The sequence below is a fragment of the Staurois parvus genome, unplaced genomic scaffold, assembly GCF_062004578.1.
Source record: "Staurois parvus isolate SC_StPar_1 unplaced genomic scaffold, SC_StPar_1.0 ptg000172l, whole genome shotgun sequence".
Lineage (NCBI taxonomy): Eukaryota > Metazoa > Chordata > Amphibia > Anura > Ranidae > Staurois > Staurois parvus.
Window position 1 is genome coordinate 9,836,773 of NW_028317968.1, and position 25,934 is coordinate 9,862,706.

Genomic DNA, 25,934 nt, shown 5'->3' on the forward strand with positions numbered 1-25,934 from the left:
TGGAATAACGCTCCAGAAAGTAACCCACATCATCCTCTAATAATCACACCAGGGACTCTACCTGGTCTGCACTAAATGGTGGCAAAAATTCATCCCTGCATTCGGGGGTACCAGATGAAACCAACTCTGCACAAACCTCAATCAAAGGCTGCACCTCAGAGAACTCTGTGCCCTGATCTACTAGAACATGAGCGAGCCGTATACATTCTAGCAGTTCATCCCGGGTATACTCCTTCAGAGTTTGATAAGCATACTCCCTGTCATCAAACACTAGCAGATATAAATACGCAACCTCATCCAGATCCATCCTTCCCATCAACAAGCCAAGATGGCTTCCCTGTGCAGCCACTTCTGGTCAGGATTGGCCTTGGTGTAATGTCAGGGCTCCCAGGTATGACCAGAGGTGTGTGACTGAAGCAGGGAAACGCAGACTTCAGATATGTGATTAACAATGTAATTTATTAACACTAACAATACAAACATAAACGCAGTGCAATACTAAACATAATACAGTGCAAACAAACCCAACCAACCACCCACAGATAACAGTACATACAAGCAAGCGTCGTCAGGCAGGCCGAGTCAATATCAATTGGGCAGGTAGGTACAGGGGGAGCAAGCGGAGAATGGTCGGGGTCACAGGCCAGGTTCAGCAGGTAGCAAGCAGCGTAGTACAGAGGGTCAGGCAGAGGGATGGTCAGGGTCACAAGCCAGGGATCAGAACAGGTAGCAAGCAGCGTAGTACAGAGGGTCAGGCAGAGGGATGGTCAGGGTCACAAGCCAGGGATCAGAACAGGTAGCAAAGGAACAGAAACAGGATGCAGGACAGATACAGGGCCCAGGACAAACACAACACCAAGGCAGAGTCTGCAAGTCTGGCCATCCCTTAAATACACCAGTATCATCAGTTCCAGGTGTTAGCTGGCTGAAAGGTTGAGTCTCTGATTGCTGGGAGCACCCGCTGGCCAGCCCTGGTACTGCAGATCAAAAGGCAGGTGAGTCCCACCATTGCTGGCCAGTCCATTCCTGACACACAGCAAAGAGATAACAGAAAGAAATTTAGAGAGATAGCGTACTTGCCAAAAGTCCTGGGTTAAGCAGATCAAGTTTCCTAAGCCAAAAGGGTGCCTTATCTCCCAAAGGTAGTTCCGATGTTAAAAGGGAGGATTATTCAACTTCAACACGACCTACTCAGCTTAACTTAACTTTCTGCTCCAAGCATAACAGCCTTTCTAGGAACTCAGCAGGGTGTCTCCTTGAAGCAGAGAACCAATCGCCTCATTTGGGGAAGGTGTTGGAGGCGCAGACCCAAGCTAGAACCAAAATCCCTCCCAGTTCCTATCATGATCCATAACTTACCCTTGGTGCATGTAGCAGCCTAGCCACTAGTAGATTGATATGCAGAAGCATCTGCTGAACGTCTAGAAATGAAATATGACATACCTGCGTGGGACGGTTAAGGAGATATCATTTTCTGCTCTCCTGTAGATTTCAGCTAGGGGGTGTAATATATCAGGCGACTTGTATTAAATGCACAATTGCTACAGTAGTAAAGTTATTTTGTGCTTTGGCCATGAAGTACAAAGCAACAAATTCACTTTAATGCCCCCTCCTTAGCAGGATACACTCAACTTCTCTTCACTCCCTCTCCACAGCAGCATATACTCAACTTTCCTTTGCTCCTTTACTTCTCTGGTTGCTGGGAGTCAAGAGAAATGTCCTGTACTTTTAGGTATGAGGACCATTTGATTCACTTCCTGTCTTCCCATGTTACAGTGCTGGCTATATGAGCAGCCAATTACCAAGCACCAGCACTGTAACATGGGAAGACAGGAAGTGAATCACATGGTCTTTCAAATCTAAACGTACAGGACATTTCTCTTGGCTCCCAGCAACCAGAGCTCTGTGTTAGCCCCAAATTGTGGTTTGGAGCTTTATCAGGGCTTTTTTTTTCCAACAGCTAAACAGAGCAACAGATCTCAAAGGGAAGTAAAGTATTAGCAGCTGCTAAAAGCCCTGGCTCACTTTAAGGTGGAATATTCAAATGATTGCATAAACCTAACTAAGAGCTGCAGATGCTGATGCAATATAACAATGTACAAATATTAACTAAAAATTCTTCCTGCGCCAAGTGAAAAACACTACTACAGGATCTATCCTGCTGCTGTGCAATGTGATGAACACAAAATGTGATAAATATAAATAAACAGCGCAAACATAGACCTCTCTATCAAATCAAATATATAAAGTGCAAACATATATAGAAAATTATATTAGTAGTGAAAGTCCATCATGATAATAGACAACAAAAGTTCAGAAAATTCGTGCAAAAAGATCAAAAATTCTTCTAATGAAAAGAAAAACTTCCACCTTCCACCCATGCAAACCAACATCAAATGCACTCACCAGATATAGGTGAATGAAACGCCTTTTAGGAATTTTTATGGGATCCTAAACCCTCTTTCGTGTCCACTCTATAGGAATCCTCACCTTCAGTATAGGCTCCACCATACAACCGGGGAGAGAAAATCTCAGATAGTGTGATATTGCAAACTACCGGTTTTAAATAAAATCAAGGATTAAGGCCACTCACATTTAAATCACTTTAAAAAGGCATATTTATTAGGACAAGCTTCTTCCAGATGGACAATGAATGTCAGACAACCTCCTCAGGAATCTCACATCACAGCTCCAGGATACAGCAGAAGCTCCACAGAGACCAAACATGCACAGATCCCAAAAGATGGCCGCTGGAACGCACCGCTCAGCGTGCGCTCCACTCACCGGAAGTGACGTCAGACGTACGGGGTAAAGACCGGAAATGCGTCAACGAGTTTCGCCCCTCCCTTCGGGCGTTCTCAAGACGTCCATTTCCTGTCTAAAGCTCCCTTAAATACCCAACAGGGACCCACCCCTCCGTTACAATTGGTCAAAACACATCCCCAGGATTATCAAAAACCACTCCTCCTGTTGTGTGACGTGAGAGTCCTTTACAAACGAGGCATATACCTACACAACTTAAAAACCTTTTTAAAATATTCTCATCAATACTAGATTTACTCCTTGCAACAAAATATATTAATATATATCCCTAGTGGGACAATGTACAAATATTCTCAACTTTGCTAGTCAACTGTCGCTGTAACAAAAATGGAAATTTAAGTGCCACACCACTGCTAAGAGGTCCAGATACAACTTTATTCCAATAAAAGTTAAGAGGTCAATCCAAAGACTATCCAATCTATTTCAGGGCTGCCAAACTAGCTGCTGACAAGGTTTGTGCTTATAGTCAAATCGGAAGAAATAACACTGAAGATCCAGTTCACTTCTAGCCCATTCACATTATTTTCAATCAAGCCTTGATGAAGGGGGTTGGATTCTCCTCCTAACTTTTATTGCAATACAGTTGTACCTGGACATCTTAACAGTGGTGCGGCACTTCAATTTTCATGTTTGTTATGTTATACCACAAGCCAAGGAGACCATGGAGATCCTATGGGGTGTAGAAGCCTCCTGTCTGTTAACCAGATTATTTACATAAACATCAATACTTTAAGATAGCAATACTAATAAGATACCATTATGGGTCCAATGCTATTTTTCTACTTTCCTCAACTAAAGCTTGCCATAGGCAATTAGAATCTCAGCTGGTTTAGCATGAACGAGCCAAGATTCAAACCAGCTATGGACAGGCTGATTGTACCCAATTTGATTTTTGTATGACTTGGGTACAACCAACCTGTCTGACTTTTTTATGGAATTATTGCCAGCAGCTATAGCCACTAGCAAAATTCAACCCCCCCCCTTCCTGGAAGAACACAATAGCTCCTTGGGATGGACTCTTACTGTGTTGATGGGGGAATCAAGCAATTGTATCATCTATGGCCGGTTTAAGTCCACTGTGATTGGCAGTCTACTTAAGAATGGTTCTCCACAAAATTTTCTTATGCTTACGTTGAGTTTTTCAATCTTTCTGCGCTAAAGTTTATTCTGACTTACCAGATATTTGAGTCTTTGACTTAAAAGCCAAAAATTACAGTGTATAAAGGATAACTATATTAAGTGCATGTATCAGAAATACATTTCTCAAGGATACACAACTGCTGGAACAAGTTATTGTCCTCAATAACACCTTCATCTTAAAGGAGGTAAGGCAGAATAATTGTGCAAACAAAACTTGCTGCAATAAAATAAATATACACTTTAAGTCAGAGCTCCTAAACTAGATAAAATATGCGGTAAGCCAGCAAATCATTAAATTACATTTAAAAAAAAGAAACTTACAGGTTGGAAAGTCACAAATGTTTTCTAACACCACTAATAGTTGTAAGCACCTTCTAAACAGCTTAGACACTGTTAATAAAATATGCTTTGATAAATACTATTTCTTTATTAATGTATTATTGTTTTAGAATAGTAGTAGAAGAATTAGATGAAACCTGCAGCATTTCACCCCAGTTTTTTTAGCCTGAAATTATATTACAGTTTGCAGGTAATAGTAGGTTGCACAGAGTGGAAGAAAACAGGGGTGCTGAAATGATCATTGAAGGGGTTGTGGGGAAGAGCGGATTACATATTTTACATACTTACATTTTAATTATAATGTTCTGTTTTTTAACTGCATATATTAACACTATTAGGTGCACATACAGTACAATGGTTCAAGACACTTTCAGCATTTTACACTTGTAGCTGACTGATGACAGGAGCACAAGTGCATGAAACTCTGAACTATGAAGCTAGCTATCACTTTTTGCAGAACATGTTATTTTATGTTCCAATAGTTTTTATTGAACAATTTTCAAATTACAGATAGAACAAGTAAACAATAGTCATGTCACAATGAGTAGAGTTCGACACAACGCAAAGAACATGGTTTATCGAACATAAGACACGCAACAAATGACTAGGAACTCTGCAGCGTAGGTATTGGATAATCCAAATAAAAAGTCCAGGAAGGGAGGGAAGCTGGGAAGGGAACAGGGAGGGGAAGCAAGGGGACATAGTGGAAGGGGAAGAACCACTGTTTGTTTACCTAAGATGACACACAGAGTAAGTGTTGACAAATGTTGTAGAACATATAGGGATTAGGCATAACCAACCCCAGAGGACAGAAAGAACATGTTATTTTAAATACAAATAAGTAGTGAAGTGGAAACCTACTAAAGCTGACATATTCAGAAACAAAGTACAAATTTGCAAATGATGTATATCATAATCACATTATTGGACTTCTGCTTCTATCCTCCTAGATGGAATTTCAGATACAACAATGATTATTGCCCCCTCTTCCAGTCTTGGGTTTGATTAAAAAATGCAAAATCCCTAAACCATGGAACATAACTATCTCCATAACTACTTTTTATAATGCTTACAGCTCAATGAGTATATAAATGTCTCTGTATTGCTTCTGTCGTCTGAAGGCACAAGCCTACTTTCCTAATGGGAAATCCAACGCTTAAAGTGATATTAAACCAAAAACAAAAAAATTAATCTTTTGCACCTTACCAACCATTAGATGTGGTGGCCGCATTAGTTTTAATTTTTGGCCTTTTTCCTTTGTTTTCACCTGGTGATCTGGCAAGTAACACACCTCCTGTATTGGAGTGCCTATACACTGGGTGAAGGAGCAACAGAGACACTTTCGGACAGCAGTACTGTCTGTCTGCGGGGGGAGGGAAGTGTTAGATGTTCTAGCAGTTTTATATACACTGACAAATTGAAGCTGAACTCCATCTATAAGAATTTACATAAAAATATAAAATCTGATTATGTTAAACACCCCTGTCAGTGTTAAATTGTATGTCTCAACCCCCTAACTGCAACATCTGCAGGACAGCTTGTTCTGTTAAAAAATAACAGACTTACTGGCAGGATCCCCAGATAAATATAAAGGATGCATCCATCAATGAGCTACAATATAATTCATGTTTGTTTTTGGGTTTAATACCGCTTTAACCATTCTTCGGTTCAGTAATGAACCCAGAAGTTGAGGTGCATGATGCCCAGTGACAACAATTGCCTCAGAATGTAATAATATTATGCCATTCTGAAAATGTGTGGACCATAGTATGACTACACTACTTAAACTGCATGTAGGTGGCCTGATTTGGTAACTAAATTTAACACATCCCTTTCTTCAAAAACATTTCAAATATACACTAAACATGTTATTAGCATTAAAGTGTTACTACTTTTTAAAAAAAAACAAACATGTTATACTCACCTGCACTGTACTGCACAGTGGTCCTAATCCTCCTTTTCTTGGGTTCCTCGCCGGTGATCTTGGCTCCTCCTCTTCTTTGTATGTCCCCATAGCAAGCCGTTTGCTATGGTGACACACACTGAGTGCTCACTCCCAACCTGTGTGTCTATGGAGCCATGCCCCCTACTTCCTCTTCAACACATTTGATTGACAGCAGCAAGAGCCAATGGCTCTTGTTGCTGTTCAAGACTTGTGTGAAGAAGAAGTGAGGGAGCAGAGTGCTCATCTCTTCTCCCCTTTCTTGTGGGAAAGGGAGCACAGGGAAACTAAAAAACATTTTTTTACCTTAAGCAATGCATTTTAAGGTTTAGTATCACTTTAAAGCTACTATAAATACACAACTATGCTAAAATTTGGCACATGCTTCCAACAATATTGCACTATTTTTACAACATTAAAAAGACAATTTTAATTTTGAGTAACAGCGGGTAACATATGTATTGAACATGTCACCATTTTTCCATGTAAATATATTTCTAAAGGTACTATTGACATGAAATTTTCACCACATGTCGGTAACAACCGATGCAATTCATACATACAAAGAAACCAAATCAAATAGGTTCAGAAATTATGTTATGTGTAATAAAATGGAATGACACAGGGAAATCTATTGAACACATGAAGAAAGGCAGAGGAAAAAAGGCATGGAAAGCCAAGACACCAGCTGGAATGTATCAGTAATTAGAAAGCAATCCTGCCCCTTGTCAGTGCAAATTAGTATCAGCTGGTTCAGTCCTAAATTAGGGCCTATAAAAAGGTGTCTCATTACAAAGGTTTCACATCTCATGATGGGTAAAAGCAAAGAGCTCTCTCAAGACCTATTGTTGCAAAACATACCGATGACGTTGGTTACAGAAGGATTTCTAAACTTCTGAATGTTCAAGTGAGCACTGTTGTGGCCATAATCCGGAGGTGGAAAAAACATCATTTTGCCATAAATCGGCCATGACCAGGTACTCCTCGCAAGATTTCTGACAAAGGAGTGAAAAGAATTATCAGAAGAGTTGTCAAAGAGCCAAGGACCACTTGTGGAGAGCTTCAGAAAGACCTGGAATTAGCAGGTACAATTGTTTCAAAGAAAACAATAAGTAATGCACTGAACTGCCATGGCACTGTATGCACACTTACCAGGTAAGACTGCATTGCTGAATAAAAAGCATGTTGAAGCTTGTTTAAAGTTTGCTGCACAACATTTTGACAAGCCTGTGAAATACTGGGAGAATATAGTCTGGTCAGATGAGACCAAAATGTAACTCTTTGTATGCCATAATACGCACCATGTTTGGAGGTCAAATGGCACTCCACATCACCCCAAAAACACCATACCAACAGTGAAGTTTGTAGGTGGGAACACCATGGTGTAGGGATGTTTTTCAGCATACGGTACTAGTAAACTTCATGTTGTTGAAGGAAGGATGAATGGAAAAATGTAAAGACATTCTTGATAAAAATTCTGCTGCCACCTACCAGGATGATGAAGATGAAATGAAGGTGGACATTTCAGCAAGACATTGATCCCAAAAGTCAAGGAAACTCTCAATTGGTTTCAAGAAAGAAACTAAAGCTGCTAGAATGGCCCAGCCAATCACCTGACTTGAATCCAATAGAAAATCTATGGAAAGAACTAAAGATTAGAGTTCATAGAAGAGGCCCACAGAACCTTCAAGATTTGAAGACTGTTTGTGTGGAAGTATGGGCCAAAATCACACCCGAGCAATGCATGCGAGTAGTTTCTCCATACTGGAGGCGTCTTGAAGCTGTCATTACCAACAAAGGATTTTGTACAAAATATTAAATAAATTTCAGTTAGTGTGTGCAATACTTTTCCCATTGTCATTCCATTTTATTAAACAAAACTTAACCGCTTACCCGCTGCCGTATATCAGATATACTGCTACACAGCAGCATGGGTGTGCAAAATTACATTACATTATATTTATATATATATATATATATATATCATACATATACACATATATATACATATACACGTGATTTCGCATTTCCGGCTAGGGGGGCGCGGATGTCAATCATCAGGTCCTGGCCTGTAATTATCTGCTGGCGCCCGGTGATTGCTAACAGTCACAGATGGGGAGGAAGACATTTGTTTACAAACAGTCTTCTTCCCTGTCAGCTCAGGCACACCGCTCGGGATGGCTGCGCACAGCACAGCCATCCAAAGCAGTGTGCTTACAGTGAAGCACACACCCCCTGCCCCCTAGTAAAACACAGAGTTAACCCTTTGATCACCCCTCACATTAACCCGTTCCTGCCCAGTGTCATTAGTACAGTGTCAGTGCTGTTTTTTAGCACTGATCACTGTATTTGTGTCACTGGGGATGTCAGTGACACCAAGTTAGTTCCCCCCAGTGTCAGAATGCCCGCCGCAGTCCTACAGTCCCGCTAAAAGTCACTGATAGCCGCCATTACTAGTAGGAAAAAAAAATCCCAGTATCTATGCCGCCATTTGAAAACACTATAACTTTCACGTAAACCAATTATTTACATGTATTGGGATTTTTTTTAGCAAAGACGTAGCAGAATACATTTTGGCCTAAATTTATGACAAAATTAGATTTTTTTATTTTTTTTACTGGACATGTTTAATGGAAAAAATGTCCAAAATATTGTTTTTTTGTCAGTCTTTTTTTGCTTATAGAGCAAAAAATTAAAAATGCACAGGTGATCAAATACCACCGAAAGAAAGCTCAATTCGAAAAAAAGGACGTAAATTTCATCTGGGTGCAGTGTTGCATGACCGCGCAATTGTCAGTTAAAGTAACGCAGCACAGTAACGCAAAAAATGGTCTGGTCAGGATGGAGGGTAAATCCTCTGGAGGGCAAGTGGTTAATTTCTGAACTTATTTGTTTTGGTTTCTTTGTATGTATGGATTGCATGGGTTGTTACCGATATGTGGTGAGAATTCCATGTCATTAGCACCTTTAAAAATATATTTACAGAGAAAAATGGTGACGTGTTCAATACTTATTTTACGTGCTGTATTTACAGTAGTATATGTATAGATGTATAATGAATTTTTTAATGAATGTGAACTTGCCTCGGTGTGTGGTAGGAGTCGAACCAAAAGAGAACAGCAGGGAAAAGCAGGATATTTTTGTAAGTCTTCTGGTGCCAGTGAGTCCAGTGTTTTGGAAGGTAAACCTGTTCTCAGTCTCAGCTGAAATCCTCCAACATTAAGCTTCCCATCATTATTAAAAATACGGAGCATGCCGTTCCCTAAGTATAAAAAAAATATAGTCAATAACTTCATATACTGAAAGTTTGAAAAATGTATAACGTTTATAAACTTTCTAATAGAAATTGTTTTATCTGTCAAAGGGTGTGTAACTCTGTGCAGCCAGCCTTGTATTTCAGGGACCCCTGCCACCTAGCACAGCTTGATTCTTCTCCTTCTGTCAGTGCATGTGCTTACAACAAAGCCTGATTTACCCTTTTCTGATTTAGAGTGATTCTGTACAGAGAATTATAACATGGCTGAGATTATAACAAATTCTGGTACTTCCAATACTTGCATTTAATGGTAAATATATAGATTTTTTAAATAAATACCCACATTCATTTTTTTTATTAAATATCTGCCTAGAGTTCAGCTTTAAAGGGAGACTGTGGTGCTCCTTTTTTTAAACTGGCAAGTTGACATTAAACTGTAGCACTACCCCCTTAGGGATTGCTGATGAATTTAGGTCCCCCTATAGTCCTGCACAGCCAGTCAATTAGCATTTTCCACACAAGCTTTCATCAATGGACTGAAATTAGGCATTGAGCTTTGGTATTGTTATTTTATTGAGGGGATTAAACTTGGATGGGGTAAGGGGTGTACAGGATGCCCAAGGGAACTGAAATCCGAGGACAACTTCCTGAACTATTTACAGCTTCTTTTCTCTGACACATTCTCTGTTGGAGTTCTAGCCAGCGGCTCCAGTCGTATTACCTTAGACCCTAGGCCTAGATGAACTCCTTTTCACCCAGCAATCTGGAGACTTTCTTCCTTAGCAGGGGGATCTGTCTCCTGTTCCTTTTAAGGGCTAACAGTCACTAGCAGAGGGATAATCTGGTTTCCCACCAGAGTGCTCCTTCCCCTATCTGCCAACGGGGGGCAGGTGTACTCACTCAGATCCTCTCCTGTACCGCTTGCCAAATGGCTTGGTGGCTCCTTTCCTGCCATACAGGTGGTCGTCTCTTAGGTTGCAAGTGAGTCCTGAGTTTTCCTCCTTTCCAGCTCCAGGCTCACTGGCAGGTCCCATCCCACCAGGCCTCCTGGCAGCCTTCCTCCTCCAACCTCACATCTTCCTGCTTCTCACTCTTCTCCCACCACCACACTCCTGCTACTGAGCAGGGTCCAACACTTTTAAGGGAGTCCAGCCCCCTGCCAAGCCTCCTGTTGGGGATTGGTTGAGGTCCCTTAAAAGTGAAGCCACCCACTCCTTAGATCTACCCACTGCCTCCAAGGCCCTCCTCCGAATGCCTCAGAGCAGGGGGAAATTCAAAGGGGCTGGTCTGCAAAGTCTTTCAGTCCTTATCAGAATTTGATCTCTCTGGCTATCTCACCTGAGCTGCTAATCAGCTCCTCTTTGGCCATTACGTTCTAGCTCCCCCTAGCTAAACTAGCAGGGTGCTACAATACTACTAGATTTTTCCTTGCTGATGCAATATAACAGTATAGTAACCATAACAGCTATCATTACCGTGTAGTAGCACAAAGCTGACAAACCTTGCCAAGTGTTGTTTCTGCATTCTTCCCCTTAAAATTTCTTGCTACAGTAAACTTTATTTTAACTTTACTGGATGGCTGACCCTATTTGTAAAAAAAAAATATTTCTAATTAAAGTATAACTAAATTCTCCTATATGACAGTCAAGTGTCATATCTGTTTTCTATGTTATTTCAGCAACAGAGGTAGTACTTTCGATATAGAACGCTGTGGGCAGGACTAGCTGTGGCCAGGTGCAGCACTGTAAATCAGCAGTGACCATACGGAAAGCTACACCCCCTTTAACATTTTTTCATCTCGCTTTAGTGCAAGGTAGCACAGACTACATGACAGCGGCAACACCGCCCCCCAAATTCAAGAGTAGTGCATCATTGTTGCCTCACCATCACAGGCAGACTAAGAGGAAAATTAAAATTGGCAGGGGGTTCACATATATGCAATTTGGATGCGGTTTGAACTACATCCAATCCACATGACGTGAAAAAATATTGCTTCCTATGGTGCCTGTTCACATATTGTCCGGTGCACTGGTGGTGCGGGTTCAGTGAGGTTTAAAAAAAGAGTCATGTACGTTTTCTGAGCAGTGCCTGCATGTTCAGGTGTGGATTAAAGGCTATTGACGTCTATGGGAACTGTTTCTAAATCGCATATGTGTGAACAGGATAAAATCCTGAGCTAATCCTGTCCTGAACCTGATGTAAACCTGACATGAACTGCTGAACAACTACTATGTCAATTAGCTGTGAAACCTGAGTTTCAATCCGTTCCACATGTGTGAATCAGCTCTCAATGCACTTATAATAAATGGTGAAGCACATTGTTTTTAATAGAGGACAGAAATATATATATATATGTAGCAGGCCCCTTGTACAAGAGGATTCAGAAGGAATCACATGTTCAGCAGTCAGCTTTCCTCTCTCTCCCCTATTTGTAAAACCTGGGCATTCTGCCAAGTTCATGACTCATCCACTACACAGCAAAGAACGCTGGGAGGGGGAGGAAGCAGGAAGTGAAGAGGAGAACAGAGACACGAGGCTGGAGAAAAGACAGGGACATGTGGAGCCCGTCCAAGCAGAGGAGGAGGCACTACAGCACCCAGCACGGATAGAGGGACCCTGCTGTGTGTTCAGAGTCTGGTGAGCTGTCCCATTGGAGAGAGTAAGACACACCATTCACACCTTGCATATAGACTGGGACATCCGCACCCCACTGCTGGGATCTCACCCATCCAGGGCCCTGTGCAAGCCACAGATCCTCCTGCCTGCTTTGCCCCTCACCACCAGTGTAATTGAGACTGTCTGCCCCGGGGACTGACACATACTGGGAGATTGCATCCTGCGACTGCCCCTGGTCTTGGGGTGCTTTGTGTTGCCTTTAGACACTGATGTTGGACCCTCTCAGCCCAGAAACCTAGTAAAATTGGAACTCCAAAGAAGCCTTCAGCTGCTATTTACTTCATTGTAAGGACTAAACGTGCACCAACTAGAGCTCCACTGTTACAAGGACTAGAGTGGGGGAATCTGGCTTAGTAGCCTTATTAGAGGTACCTCTTTATTGCATCCTGTTCTGACTCTGAGGTGATTTTTGGCTAACGCCCCTCAGAAGCAGAATCATACACCGGTGTGGGTAATACATTTCATTGATAGAGTATAAGTAAGTTTATTTGTTTGATATCAGTTGTATTCTGCTTAAAGTGCAACTCTGCCATCCGGAGACTCTTGGCTGTGAAGCCCTCTAGTGGCAGACCAAATTTACTGCATTGCATAAAAGAAGAAAAGTTTTGAAGTTGAAAGGGGAACCCCACCCCTCTACACTGCATTTCATTCTCCATAAAATTGTTCTTGTTTCATTTAACCCTGTGTCAGCATATTTCTTGGCGGGGTATTTGCTATTCATTACCAGTTGTGCCAGAGGGATTGGGTTTGCTTAGGGTTGGATCTATTGAGCGCAGGACCCATAATATATTCCAGCTTGTCCCAAGGGGCAGTGCTACATATATATATATATATATATATATATATATATATATATATATATACCGTTTCCCATAAAATAAGACCTACCCCGAAAATAAGACCTAGTGCTATTTTTGGGAATTGCTAAAGTGTAAGACCTACCCCGAAAATAAGACCTAGTTGTGATCAGGGCTTTTTTTCAGCCAGAACATGGCGGAACGCCATTCCGCCACCTCCGCCACTGGCCTTGCACACACCAATATCTACTGTCTCTTATAAACACAGAAGCACGGCTGAAGTGACAGCAACATCCGCTCCCACAGAACCTCCCTACTTCTGTACTCACTGTGGGACAGGGAAGGAACAGATATCTGCGGGTGCAGTATGCAGTGTGTTTAGGGGTGGGGCATCTCCTCCTGCAGCCTAACGCATGGAAGCCATTGCCCCAGGGGTGATCACCGGCCAGTGGGGAAGAGGCGGAGTGGTGAGTAAGTGCGCTTAGTGCACTGTGTGGGAAAATAGGACCCGAAACAGGAGTTATTATAGAGAGGGGCCGGCTGCTGACAGCTGTGTTTTGCAAAGCTAGCTAACCATATGAGGACAGTGGAGGGGGGGAGGGATGTGCAAAGGTGAGCTGCAGTCAGGTGTTGCAGAGGTAAATTGAGTCAGGTGAGTTGCAGACAGGGTGCATAGGTGAGCTGCGGCTGGGGGGGTGCAGAGGTGAGCTGAGTTGCAACCCACCTTTGCACCCCCTGGCCACAGCTCATCTCTGCGCCCCCTGGCCACAGCTCAGCTCTGCATTCCCCGTCTGCAACTCACCCCTTCACCCTGTCTGTGGCTCATATCTGCACCCTGTCTGAAACTCACCTGTCAAGTCTCCCCTGTAACACCTGACTGCAGCTCACAACTGTCATCAACCGGCCCTCTCCACAGTAACCCTCATCCACAACTGCCTGCAGCTCACCTCTGCACCCCCTGTCCACACCTGGACATTTAAAAAATAAGGCCTACCCCGAAAATAAGACCTAGTGTGTTTTTTGAGCCAAAAAAAATATAAGACAGCGTCTTATTTTTGGGGAAACACGGTATATATATATAATTAGTTACCAATTATAGCAAGATTTCCAGAGTCCACAGTAGACACTTGAAACAAAATACAGGAAGCAACATGTAGCTGGTCATCCTTTGTATTTAGTGTGTGATGGAAGTTGAACACCGGATTTCGAGCTGGACTATCCATTTTTGGAAAAGCCACAACTGAAGGCTTAGCTTTGGTTCCAGAAGCTAGAATCTGACCAGAGACCTACAGACAGAAGAGAGTTAAATCCCAATGTATAGACCATCAAAATCCAAGTAGCATCTACAGTCATTCCATATTTAAAAAAGACACTGTCACTGTACACACTTGTTTTTAATAGAAATTAACCACATGCCGCCCAGCCACTGTAGAAATACGGCGGCAGGGCTGGGCAAAAGCACGTTTTAAAACGTGTTTTTTAAAACCGGTAGGGGGCGCGCGCAAGAAGCGCCGCTGCCCTACCTGTCCCACCGATCACGGCCGCAGATGTCAGTCGCCGGGTCACAGCCGGTCGTTACCGGCTATGTCCCGGCAATTAGCGGCAATCAGTGACAGAGAGCACAGCTGCAGTAGGTGTGCTTTCTGTCAGTTCCCTGACAGCTCCTGACAGGCTGATCGGGAGAGAAGAGTTCTTCCTCCCCAGTGCCATTAGTACAGTGTCAGTGGTTTTTTTTTTGCACTGATCATTGTATTGGTGTCACTGGGGATGTCAGTGACCCCAAGTCAGTTCCCCCCCAGTGTCAGAATGTCCGCCGCAGTCCCGCCATAAGTCGCTGATCGCCACCATAAGTCACTGATCGCCGCCATAAGTCACTGATCGCCGCCATTATTAGTATAAAAAAAAATTAAAAATCCCAGTATCTTTCCCGCCATTTGTAAACGCTATAATTTTCACATAAACCAATTAATTTACACGTATTGGGGTTTTTTGTAGCAAAGACATGTCGCAGAATGCATTTTGCAGAAATTTATGACTAAATTTGATTTTTACATTTTTTTTACTGGACATGTTTTAAAGCAAAAAGTCCAAAATATTGTTTTTTTTTCCTCAAAATTGTCAGCCTTTTTTTTATAGCGCAAAAAATAAAAAAACGCACAGGCGATCAAATACCACCGAAAGAAAGCTCAATTTGTGGGGAAAAAAAGGATGTAAATTTCATTTATGTACCATATTGCATGACCGCGCAATTGTCCGTTAAACTAGCGCAGCGCTGTATAGCAAAAAAATGGCGTAAATTGCAGTATCTATACCATAGTTTGTAGACGCTATAACTTTCACACAAAGCAATCAATATACACTTATTGGGATTTTTTTCACCAAAAACATGTAGCAGAATACATTTTGGCCTAAATTTATAACCAACTTTGAGTTTACTATATATTTTTTATAGCTGAAAGTAAAAAATATTGTTTTTCTTCAAAATGTTTGGTCTTTTTTTGTTTATAGCGTAAAAAATAAAAAGCGCACAGGTGATCAAATACCACCAAAAGAAAGCTCTATTTGTGTGAATAAAGGGCGTAAATTTCGTTTGGGTGCACCATTGCATGACAGCGCAATTATCAGTTGAATTAGTGCAGCGCCGAGTAGCAAAAAGAGGCCTGGTCATTAAGGGGGGTAAATCCTCTGGAGGTCAAGTGGTTAAAGGAGTGCTTTACTTGTCCATGAAATTGCCCCAACTGGAGAATGATTTTACTTACCTATAGCAGAATTATAGGCTGGAAAAAATAGTAGAATTTAAAGCAAATTCTTTTCTTTCTAGCTGCCCTCTACAACTTTTCCCCCAGTTATTACCTCAGACACAAATGACAGCTGAGGCTGTGTGCAGAAGAATTGCTCCTGAACACGGCCTCAGTAAATGTAAATGAACAGCTCTGAAGCTGTGGGTGGAAGCTGCTGGAAAATCACAACTGGACCTTTGCTTTGAGAGCTCCAGATCTCTCTTATGAGAGATGCAGTATTTGGTGGGGGGGGGGGGGGGGGCTGTGTGCCTGATCACAGTCATGGCTCTCTATTTGTTTACATTTGCTGAGACTGTGATGGAAAGCTGTTCTGCACACAGCCTCAGGGAAGATAAAATGATAGTTGAGTCTGTGTTCAGAGAACTGCTCCCAATCAGAGGTAGTACTTTCGATATAGAACGCTGTGGGCAGGACTAGGTGTGGTCAGATGCAGAACTGTATATCAGCAGTGACCATATGGATAGCTACACCCCTTTAACATTTTTTCATCTCGCTTTAGTGCAAGGTGGCACAGACTACATGACTGCGGCAACACCACCCCCCCAAATTCAGGAGTAGTGCATCATTGTTGCCTCACCATCACAGGCAGACTAAGAGGAAAATTAAAGCTTTTGGCATTTTTTTTCCAAAGCTCCTAAACTCAACTCCATAAAAGTCTATGTGTCCATGTACACATAGGCTTTTAGCAGAGTTTAGGAGCCGCTGTGTATAGGTGAGGTTAAACCTCCCTCTCCTGAACACAGAAGAATCACACAAAAGGTGGCAAAACCACTGGACAATTGTGGTACTGTGGTTACAGCGGTTTTGCCGCAATTTGCATTTTCCCGTGGCCGGCGGTTAGGGAGGCTTGTGTGCATGAAGACCTTAGTGTAGTTTGTCTACATTTGCCAAAGCTGTATTTGGGAGTGATTCTCCTGCACACAACCTCAAGTTTCTATTTATTTTCGAATTTAGTGGCTGGGGGAAGAGCAGCAGGGACAGTTGGAAAGAGAAGAATCTGGTACACCTGGAAGTATTGAATTCTTATCAGTTTTAACCTGACCAGGGGCGGACTGACAACTCATGGGGCCCCCGGGCAATTGGGGATCATGGGGCCCCTATGTCCTTGCCCACACTCAAAACACACCCAAAAAAGCCTATAAAAAAGGTACCAGGGGCATTTTATGGGCCCCCCTAATGACCCCGGGCCCTCAGGCAGTGCCGAGTGCTCAAATGGTCAGTCCGACCCTGAACCTGACTGTACACTCTACAATTCATTAGTGAGATCAATGCCCAGGGGCAGTAGTACGTACAAATAAATGACTGTTATAATTATAGATAAATAGACAATGTTTGGTCTAACAGGCTCTCTTGTGTTATAGTGAACAAATATGGCTTAAGATGCAACACTTGCAACAATTCAATCTTGATATAAAACATAGATTTTTTTTGTGGAGACAAATTAATGTTACAGAATGATCAAATACAATAAATGCATTTTTGTATACAAGATATTTCATTGGAGTGTGTAGGCAGGGAGACCAATGAATGCAGCAAAGCATATTAACACCAAAGTTCCAGCAAGGTGGTAGCAAGATCTGTGTAATAAGGCCGAGCCCGGCAGGGCAGTACTATATAGAAGGTCTTGTAAACACAGTCTCAGTATTACAGAAGATACAATAAACAGCTTACAATGCCCAACAACATCTGAAGAAGGAGATGTCTGGAAGGTAGTCTGGTAACAAGGCACCTGAGCTCCTGGCTGGTGACACAGGTGTGCAGTCCCTACTCTATCCCTCCTCCACGGGAACTTTTCCCTATTCTATTTATTTATTTCAGGTACTTATATAGCACTGTCAATTTACGCAGCGCTTTACATACATATATTGTACATTCACATCAGTCCCTAACCCTCAAGGGGCGTACAATCTAGACATGCTGTCCCTAACCAGTAGATTCCTGTCCCTGACCTAGACACTTTGCAGATGCGCGCCAACTGCAGTGAGACAGTGCAGTTTATTAGCACTGCCCACACTAAAGATGACCACCAAGGTCATACAGGGTAGCAGCGTCCAATCAGACAGCTGCTCTCCTGATGAAAGCTATGGAGGCCTCAGATGAACAATGGTTTCTTCTGCATCTCTGCAGGGTGGTGGCCGTCTCTACACCTTCCTAAAACTGTACACAGAATAAATTTACTTTCCTGAAAAATATGTTTAAGCCCCCGGTCACATCAAGCCTGACTTTGAAATCGTGCGACTTACAGTGAAGTTGAACTATTTCAAAATCCAGTGAACCGCCGATTTCAGGCGCAATTTGCAAGACATCTGACACAGGGCACAATTCACTAAGCGGTATCTTACCGCATCCAAGTATGCGGTAGGATACCACACAGCATTTTTTTAAAAAGTTTGAATTCACTAAAAAATACTACTAAAATACCACATGAGTTATTTTATCAAATCATGTGGTATTTTAGTAGTGAAAACCATGTGTTAATGTTTCAGCTGTCAGCGGGGTTCCCCACTGACAGCTGAATGTAAAAGAAAGAATTGTCAGCAATTAAAAAATAAAAAAAAAACAGCGTGGGGTCCCCCCTCCATCCATACCAAGGCCTTTCGGGTCTGGTTTGGATTTTGAGGGGAACCCCACACCAAAATTTTTTAAAAAATGTCGTGGGGGACCCCCCAAAATCCATACCAGACCCTTATCCGAGCATGCAGCCTGGCAGATCAGGAAAGGGGGGGGGGACACCAAGTCTGTTTCCCCCAGTGTCAGAATACCCGCTGCAGTCCCAGTATAAGTCGCTGATCGCTGCCATTACTAGTAAAAATTAACAAAAAAAAAAAAATTCCAGTATCTATACTTCCATTTGTAAACGCTATAACTTTCACGTTAATCAATTAATTTCACACGTATTGGGATTTTTTTAGCAAAGGCATGTAGCGGAATACATTTTATATGACGAAATTAGATTTTTACATTTTTTTTACTGGACATGTTTAATAGAAAAAAAGTAAAAAATATTGTTTTTTTCTCAAAATTCTCTTTTTTTATAGCGCAAAAAATTAAAAAATGCAAAGCCGATCAAATACCACCGAAAGATAGCTCTTATTTGTGGGAACAAAAGGACGTACATTTCATTTGGGTGCAGCATTGCATGAACATGCAATTGTCAGTTAAAGTAATACAGCACCATAATGCAAACAATGGCCTGGCCAGGAAGGGGGGTAAATCCTCAGGAGGGTGATTATCAGAAAGATCCATGTAAAACAAAAGGCACCTTTATGTGTGGTGCCTGTAATTATTGCAAATACATGCATACTGGATTTCAACCTAGGCTACCAAATGGAAATCCATTTAAACCAAGACATTTTGAAAACAGTAGAACTTTTGGGGTTGTTTATTTACTTCTCTGTGAATGTGACTGCTTCTATGTGGGCAAGACCAACATAGAATTCTGGAGATGAGCATATAGACACATTAGGAGTCTGGAAAAATGTGATCCTGTACTCTCTTTGGAATGACATGCCATCTTGGTGCATGGTGGTAAATTTCCAAAAATAAAACTCTTGACTTTGGATCGCATACACCCTAATCCAAAGGGGGGGAGACTGGAACAAGTCCCTAGAACTTAAATGGATTTTTACACTGCACGACACATTCCCCCCCCCCCCATCCTTCCTAGACTAAATGAAGCTATCAACTTTAAACCATTCTTAGAAGGCTTCTCTTCTGGGGGAATGGAAAAATAATGGCCATATTTTCAGAACAAGCATTTTTGCTCTCCTACATCTTTTTCCTTGCCCCACATATGCCAATGCTGTATTTATGTTTGATTTGACAGAATATGAATCTCTATGTAATAGACCTGTCCAATAATTTCCATTTTTTAGTTTTTCTGTGTTTTTTTCCATCTGCCAGGATTAGGGTTACAAATACTCATATTCCTTGTTTGTTCACCTGTGTGTTCTGCATAATTGTTACATGTTATGTATAAATGTTACTGTGAAACACAACTGCACTTTTCACAGGGAATCATGTGGGTTGGTTGTCCATTGCTTCTTGCACCTGAGGCAATTGAACCTGCAATGGGGTTCTTTCCACCTCTGGCGGCACCTGGCACACACGGCCTGTTCCACAGTTAGAGTGGTTCCTGGTGGAGTAAGGCCCCTTGTGTTGGCTGTTCGGTGGGGGTGTGGTGTCCTTGTCAGGTGCTGCTTGTGGTGTCCTTGGTGGTGTCCTTGTCAGGGATTTCACAAATCAATAACTACGATTATTTAATTATTTAATTATCCTGTTCTTCTGTGACTGTAACGTACCTGGTGATGGAGTCTGAAGTGCAGAGGTAGGCTTATTTTACAACTCTTGCTTAGGAGCCCTGGTAGAGAAACAGGGAATGCCAGAGCATAGAGTGGCACGAGTGCCTGATAAATATTCTACTGGCAGATGATGTAGAGCAAGCCGTGCATCAAGGTAAGCTGAGATGGCTGTCTAAATGCTTGCTGACAGATGACTAGAGCAGATGACGGACCCAGATCAACAGACTAAGGTACAGGAAGAGGGTCAGGCAGGTAAGCAGGGTAAGGCAGTCTAGGTCGGTAACTAGCGAGCAGGTCAGGTTCAAGCAGCAAACAGAAGAGTAGTCAGAAGTTAGGCTGGGATCAGTAACAACAAGACGGATGAGCAGAAGGTGGAATCCAACAACAAGCCAAGGGTCAGGGCAGACAGTGTTCAGGCAGTAACAGATCGGGTTGGCAGCAGAGATTCAGTACAGGAACAGGTAGCAGATGCCCAGGAAATGGCAATAGCCCATGTAACTGGTGCAGTGTAAATAGCCTGCCTGGTGCTCGTGCATGCTCGGGCACATGTGCACACCTGCTCATACACACTGGCCATGGACAGAGCTGCTCACAGAAATGTGCCTGTGCACATTCTTAACAGTGATACTTTACATCAAACCTTGTTACCTAAAGGGAAGTCTAAAATATATTAGCAGAAGTCACTATAGACATCTCCACCCCCCTGGATGTGCTGCATAAACAAGTATGTGGTCTGTTACCTAGACTGGAACAGTGGGATTAAAGTATACAGTATAAAAGTCCAAAACAAATATGAACATGATAAAACAGTATTAAAAGTGCCACACCAGTTTAAATGGCCAAAAGCAAATGGTAAAACATGTTAGGGAAATTGTTACATTTGTTCAGGTCATTCCAGATACATTTTCAAACACAGAAGTACGGGATTTATTACCTCATCATCCTTTTAGAACTGTTCATTGGATTCTCTTTTTTTAATTCTGGAAATCAAACCACAGCCTTGGTTATGAATTCAATTACAGCTGAAATTCCTTTACATGAAGTGACACCTAGGCTTCATAGAGCATGTAAGATTGTCAAAGACTCCTCTCCTAAACTCGAGGGTTTACAGTCACACCACTAGATTTGAGGCCATCCATTGTGTCCCTTGAAGAGTGGGTTTAAAGATACCACTAAAACGTTGAAGTCTCCTTTTACATGTACTTACCTTGATAATTGTTGCACAGTCAGGTATATAGTGCAAAGCATCAATGTATAAATCAAAGGGCTCCTGCAATGTTGATGAATGTGGCAATAATGTAGATTCATTATGGGGCACCCAATGTAGCATAGGGGCAAGACTGTTATCTTCCATTTTCCTAAACAGAATATAATTACAAGTAACCATACATTAACTATGGACTATCCAATAGTTTTATTCTTACAATACATATTTAAAAGTTAAACAATAAAAGTATGAATCATACTTCTAGGCAGGATAATTGGTTCTTTTTGAGCTATGAATACTGCTCTGGGGGTCCCCTCCATGCATTATCTAACAGCATGTGTAAAAAATGTTATATATATATATATATATATATATATATCATTTTTTTTATTTAAACACTAACTACTACCACTAATAATTCTCTTGTATTGTGATCATTATTGGAAGCCAAACTATTATGCCCTAAGATATTTAATCTTATCTGGAGAACTACTCTCTCACCCAACAGAATACTATTCTGCTTCTACATCTAATGTTGGTCCTTTTGTGCCCTCTTCGAGATCCCCTGATGTTCCTTTATTGGTCTGACTTACTTCACAATGTGATAATGTGTTTCTCTTGATGCACTCTGCAATTTTGGTCTACATTACTGGTTGTTACAACAGGCTTACTTCCTGTCTTGGGTTGGTTGTATGTGCTACCATCCACAAGACCCATTCGGAATTCTTAAATTCTGAAGGGTATTTACAAGGCAGTATTTACTGCATATTCCCTATCTAGCTACTTTCCTCAATTGCCCCCTTCATTTTTTTTATTTTCCCTCCCATTTTTGCATACTATACTACTCTACCCTAGGTCAATGCAACCACAATAGTCCCAACTCAATGGTCAGAGAATTGTGCAGTAAGCCTGCAACTGAGACCGGAGACCACCAAAAATAAAGAAGTGACTTGGACTCTGCAGGACTTCCTGCTTAGCAACCAAGACATAGTGCAAAAAAGAACAGACAGCAATACCAGAATATTTTTATATCAATCTGCTCTAGGTTGACACTGCAGCCAATACATTGGAAGCCCACAACCCTACCAAACAGGGTGTCGTAATAAATTTTGGCCTCCCAGCAAAAGAGAGACTCACTAATGTTTAAAGATGACCATTTTCTTGCCAACAAAACCCTACATAACAAATGTACACTGAATTAAACTTGTGTGTTGCATACCAAGTAGAAAACCAACTCCGCAGATACAGCACATATGTCTGAAAAATAATAAACCAGATAATTTTCTGGCCACCAGACTTAGACACAGGTCCTTGTTATAAACGGTTTCAGTTAAACATGGTGAAACAACATCTAACAGCTGACCTGGTAATTATTCTTAACATACTTCATTCTAATTTATCTAAACTCTAACAGCAATCGCCAAACCAACATACAATAGACTATTTGTTAAAAAAAAAAAAAGTTTTCTCACAAATCTGTTCAACGTGACTGGGAAGAGAATCCTTCTAAACTCTAAATCCCTTATGTTGACTATTTGTATATGGATAGCTGGAACACCCATCTATAGTTTTCGCTGAGGTAAAAAACAGTGGGTCAAATTTACTAAAGGCATATGGACTATACATTTTGCAAGTACAGTTACACTCTGCAATTGCAGTAGCTCCAGAACTTAGTGAATGAATGGAAGCTCTGATGACTTCCATCATCCAATCATGTGCAAGCAAAAATGTTTATTTTAATTTTTCTTGCATGTAATTGAGTATTCCTTGTAAAGTGAAGCTTTACTTCAATTACTAAGCTCTGGAGCAATTGCACTCTTCAAGTGCAGCTGCATTTGCAAAGTGCACAGTCTATTTGCCTTTAGTAAATCAACCCCATTATATTCTATGTCATACTCTTTGACAAACTGACCACATTAAAGAAAATGTATACCCAACGTTTCATATTCCTGATATGTGCCTGCTGTACCATGTACCTGTATGAAAAGTATTGTGTTCTCTTTGTATTGCTTCCTTTGTATTAAATCCCTGCCAGCCCCTCTACTTTTCTATTAAAAACTGACATCAGTAGGCATGAGAGCACACCGTGGTTAGTTCTCTAGCTGTGCTGGGAACTCAGCCTGCATTCCTCCAATGATCAGACTTGTACTGACACACTACCTCCTGCACAGTCATTCACCAAGAAGATCAGTGTGCTGCTGCTGCTGCTGCTTCTTCTTCCCCAGCTCGTATGCAGCTGAGAACAAAGGGAATGTGATCACCTATAAATAGGTGTATATAATTTTTTTATAGCTATACACAAATGTTTTCCATTTCATTTCTATTTTAAACTAAATGGGTTGTTTTACTAGGTGAGGGTTTACAATCACTTTAACCAGTTCCCACCTGGTCAATAGAAAAACGATGGCCAAGCGGGACTCTCGTCAATCTGGGTGGGCTTCATATGACCTCCTCCCGGATTGCATCTTGTGCGTACCTGCGGGGTCTCGCTGTGGCGAGATCTGTCACACAGCCGATGACAGATCTGTGTACTGGCCCGTTGCCAGTACCATGTGACTGCTGTGATCAATCACAGCAGGTCACATGACAATTGTAAACAATGGATGGCTTCCTTCCATGCCATCCATTGTATACAATTGTGTCACTAGCTGTGATTGGTTACAGTAATCACATGGTACAGACTGGGCTAATCACAGCCCATCTGTGTCATGTGAACAGCTGTGGCCAATCACAGCTAACCATTACAAAAAATCCTAAATTAATCGATTGCATTCAGTTAAATGCTTGCTTATAGCAAATAAATACTTTGCTATGAGCAATCATAATGTGTAAAAAAATACTGATCACTTCCCCAGAGTAGTACAATGTTACTATGGTAACATTATACCACTCTGGTCACAGTGTGTTATGAAAAAGAAAAATTGTAAAAAAAAAGAAAAAAAAAGTAATACTTTAAAAAAATAATTTAATTTTAATTGTTAACTTTTTTCCCATACTGTCAGTGTCCTTGCTCACAGACACAACAGTTAAATGATGCTGTACTAATCTGGTAACAGTATGTAAAAAAAAAGAAAATGTTTTCTTTTTAAATGTCTTCATTTTCCAATAAATTATGTCATAAAATTACAACTCTCTATGCCTCTTACTAAATACCTCAGACTGTCTACTTTGCAAAAAAGGGTCATTTGGGGTATATTTGTACTGTCCTGACATTTTTGGGCCTCAAGAAAGTAGATTGGCTGTCAGTAATTCAGGATTTTCAGATATATCCCACAGACTAATTAATAAACTGATTTGGGTTATTTTCACCAAAGAAATGTAGCAGAATATCTCTTGGCCTAAATTTATGAAGAACAATTATTTATTTGCAAAATGAACGAATTTAGCAAAAACTAAAAAACCCCAGTGCTGATTAAATAACACCAAAAGAAAGCTCTAGTTGTGTGAAGAAAATGTTAAAAATTTTGTTTGGGTACAGTGCTGCATGTCAGTGCGATTGTCAATCAAAGTGCGAGAGCACTGAAAACTGAAAATTGGCCTGGGCAGGAAGGGGGTAAAAGTGCTTGGTATTAAAGTGGTCAAGTAATGATACTATGTCATTCTCTCCAACCTGGTGACAGATTGCAGATTGTAGAGAGAACTTTACAACTTTCATATTAAGTGCTCGGTCTGACTCAAGACACAAGCTTAACACTGACTTTGCCTTTAAATGGGCTCTTTCACATATTCCATACCTTAGCATTTATCTATTAAACAATATTGGCAAAACATTATACTATCAATTTGGTACTGCTCATCTCCCCATTTTGCAATGACTTAGCCGCTTAGACTTTCAAAGATTTTTCATGGATAAGGAGGTGCAATGTCATTAATGAGAAATTGCTACCTCGAATTTTATATTTATTACAGACATATATACAGCCTTCTAAACTGACCATATCAAACACCATTCTCCACAGACCTGAAATGGCCAGGGGAATATCGTTCCCTGACATCCAACTGTATCAAATCACTTTACATTTTAAAGAGTGATAGACTGGTGCTGCCACTTGGATATCAAACAATGGATATTCATTGAAAAAACTGCATCTCCCATCATACTAAATGTAGTTCTGTCGAACAGCATGCTTCCAACCCCCAACCTGAATAGCCATCCTATTATTGCTCCCACCTGGCAAGTCTGCTCTCATGTGATGTGTTTAGCCCATGGGATTTCTTTTTACTTCACTTTTCCCAGTAATAGGGAATCCTAACAACTCCCCCCCCCTCCGGGTCTACAGAATGCAGCGGTTTTAAACTGCACTGCACATTTCCTTATGTTCTTAAAGTGTTACTAAACCCATGAATCTGGTCTCCCACAGTGCACAGAACATGGAAATGCAATTATTTTAGTAAATATCAACTAAATATCTTTTCTCAATAGCAGTATATAGCAGTCTTGTGACTTCTATCAGTGGCCAGCTGAGCACTGGGATATACAAACTTCACTGCACTGCACTGGCATGTTACTGTTGTGGGTTTAGTAACACTTTAATAGAGGATGTGCTTTTTAGCTCTGCCCCAACTGTTCTAAACATGAATGTCATGCCTCTGGACCTTCAGACATGCTTTTTCTTTCACATATATATATATATTACGAATCACGATGGCAT

The 25,934-nt window shown here is 41.3% G+C and overlaps 1 protein-coding gene across 1 annotated transcript in view; it reads right to left on the bottom strand.

Annotated features, from left to right (window-relative positions):
• LOC149462635 (uncharacterized) overlaps nt 1–25,934 on the bottom strand; it is a 460,266-nt gene that overhangs the window by 178,343 nt on the left and 255,989 nt on the right. Inside the window, exons 19-21 of the mRNA XM_089676647.1 lie at nt 21,283–21,433; nt 14,064–14,259; nt 9,328–9,506 (exon numbers count right to left, since the gene is read on the bottom strand). Of these exons, the coding sequence (XP_089532773.1) occupies nt 9,328–9,506; nt 14,064–14,259; nt 21,283–21,433 (526 nt within the window). The remainder of the gene's footprint in view (nt 1–9,327; nt 9,507–14,063; nt 14,260–21,282; nt 21,434–25,934) is intronic.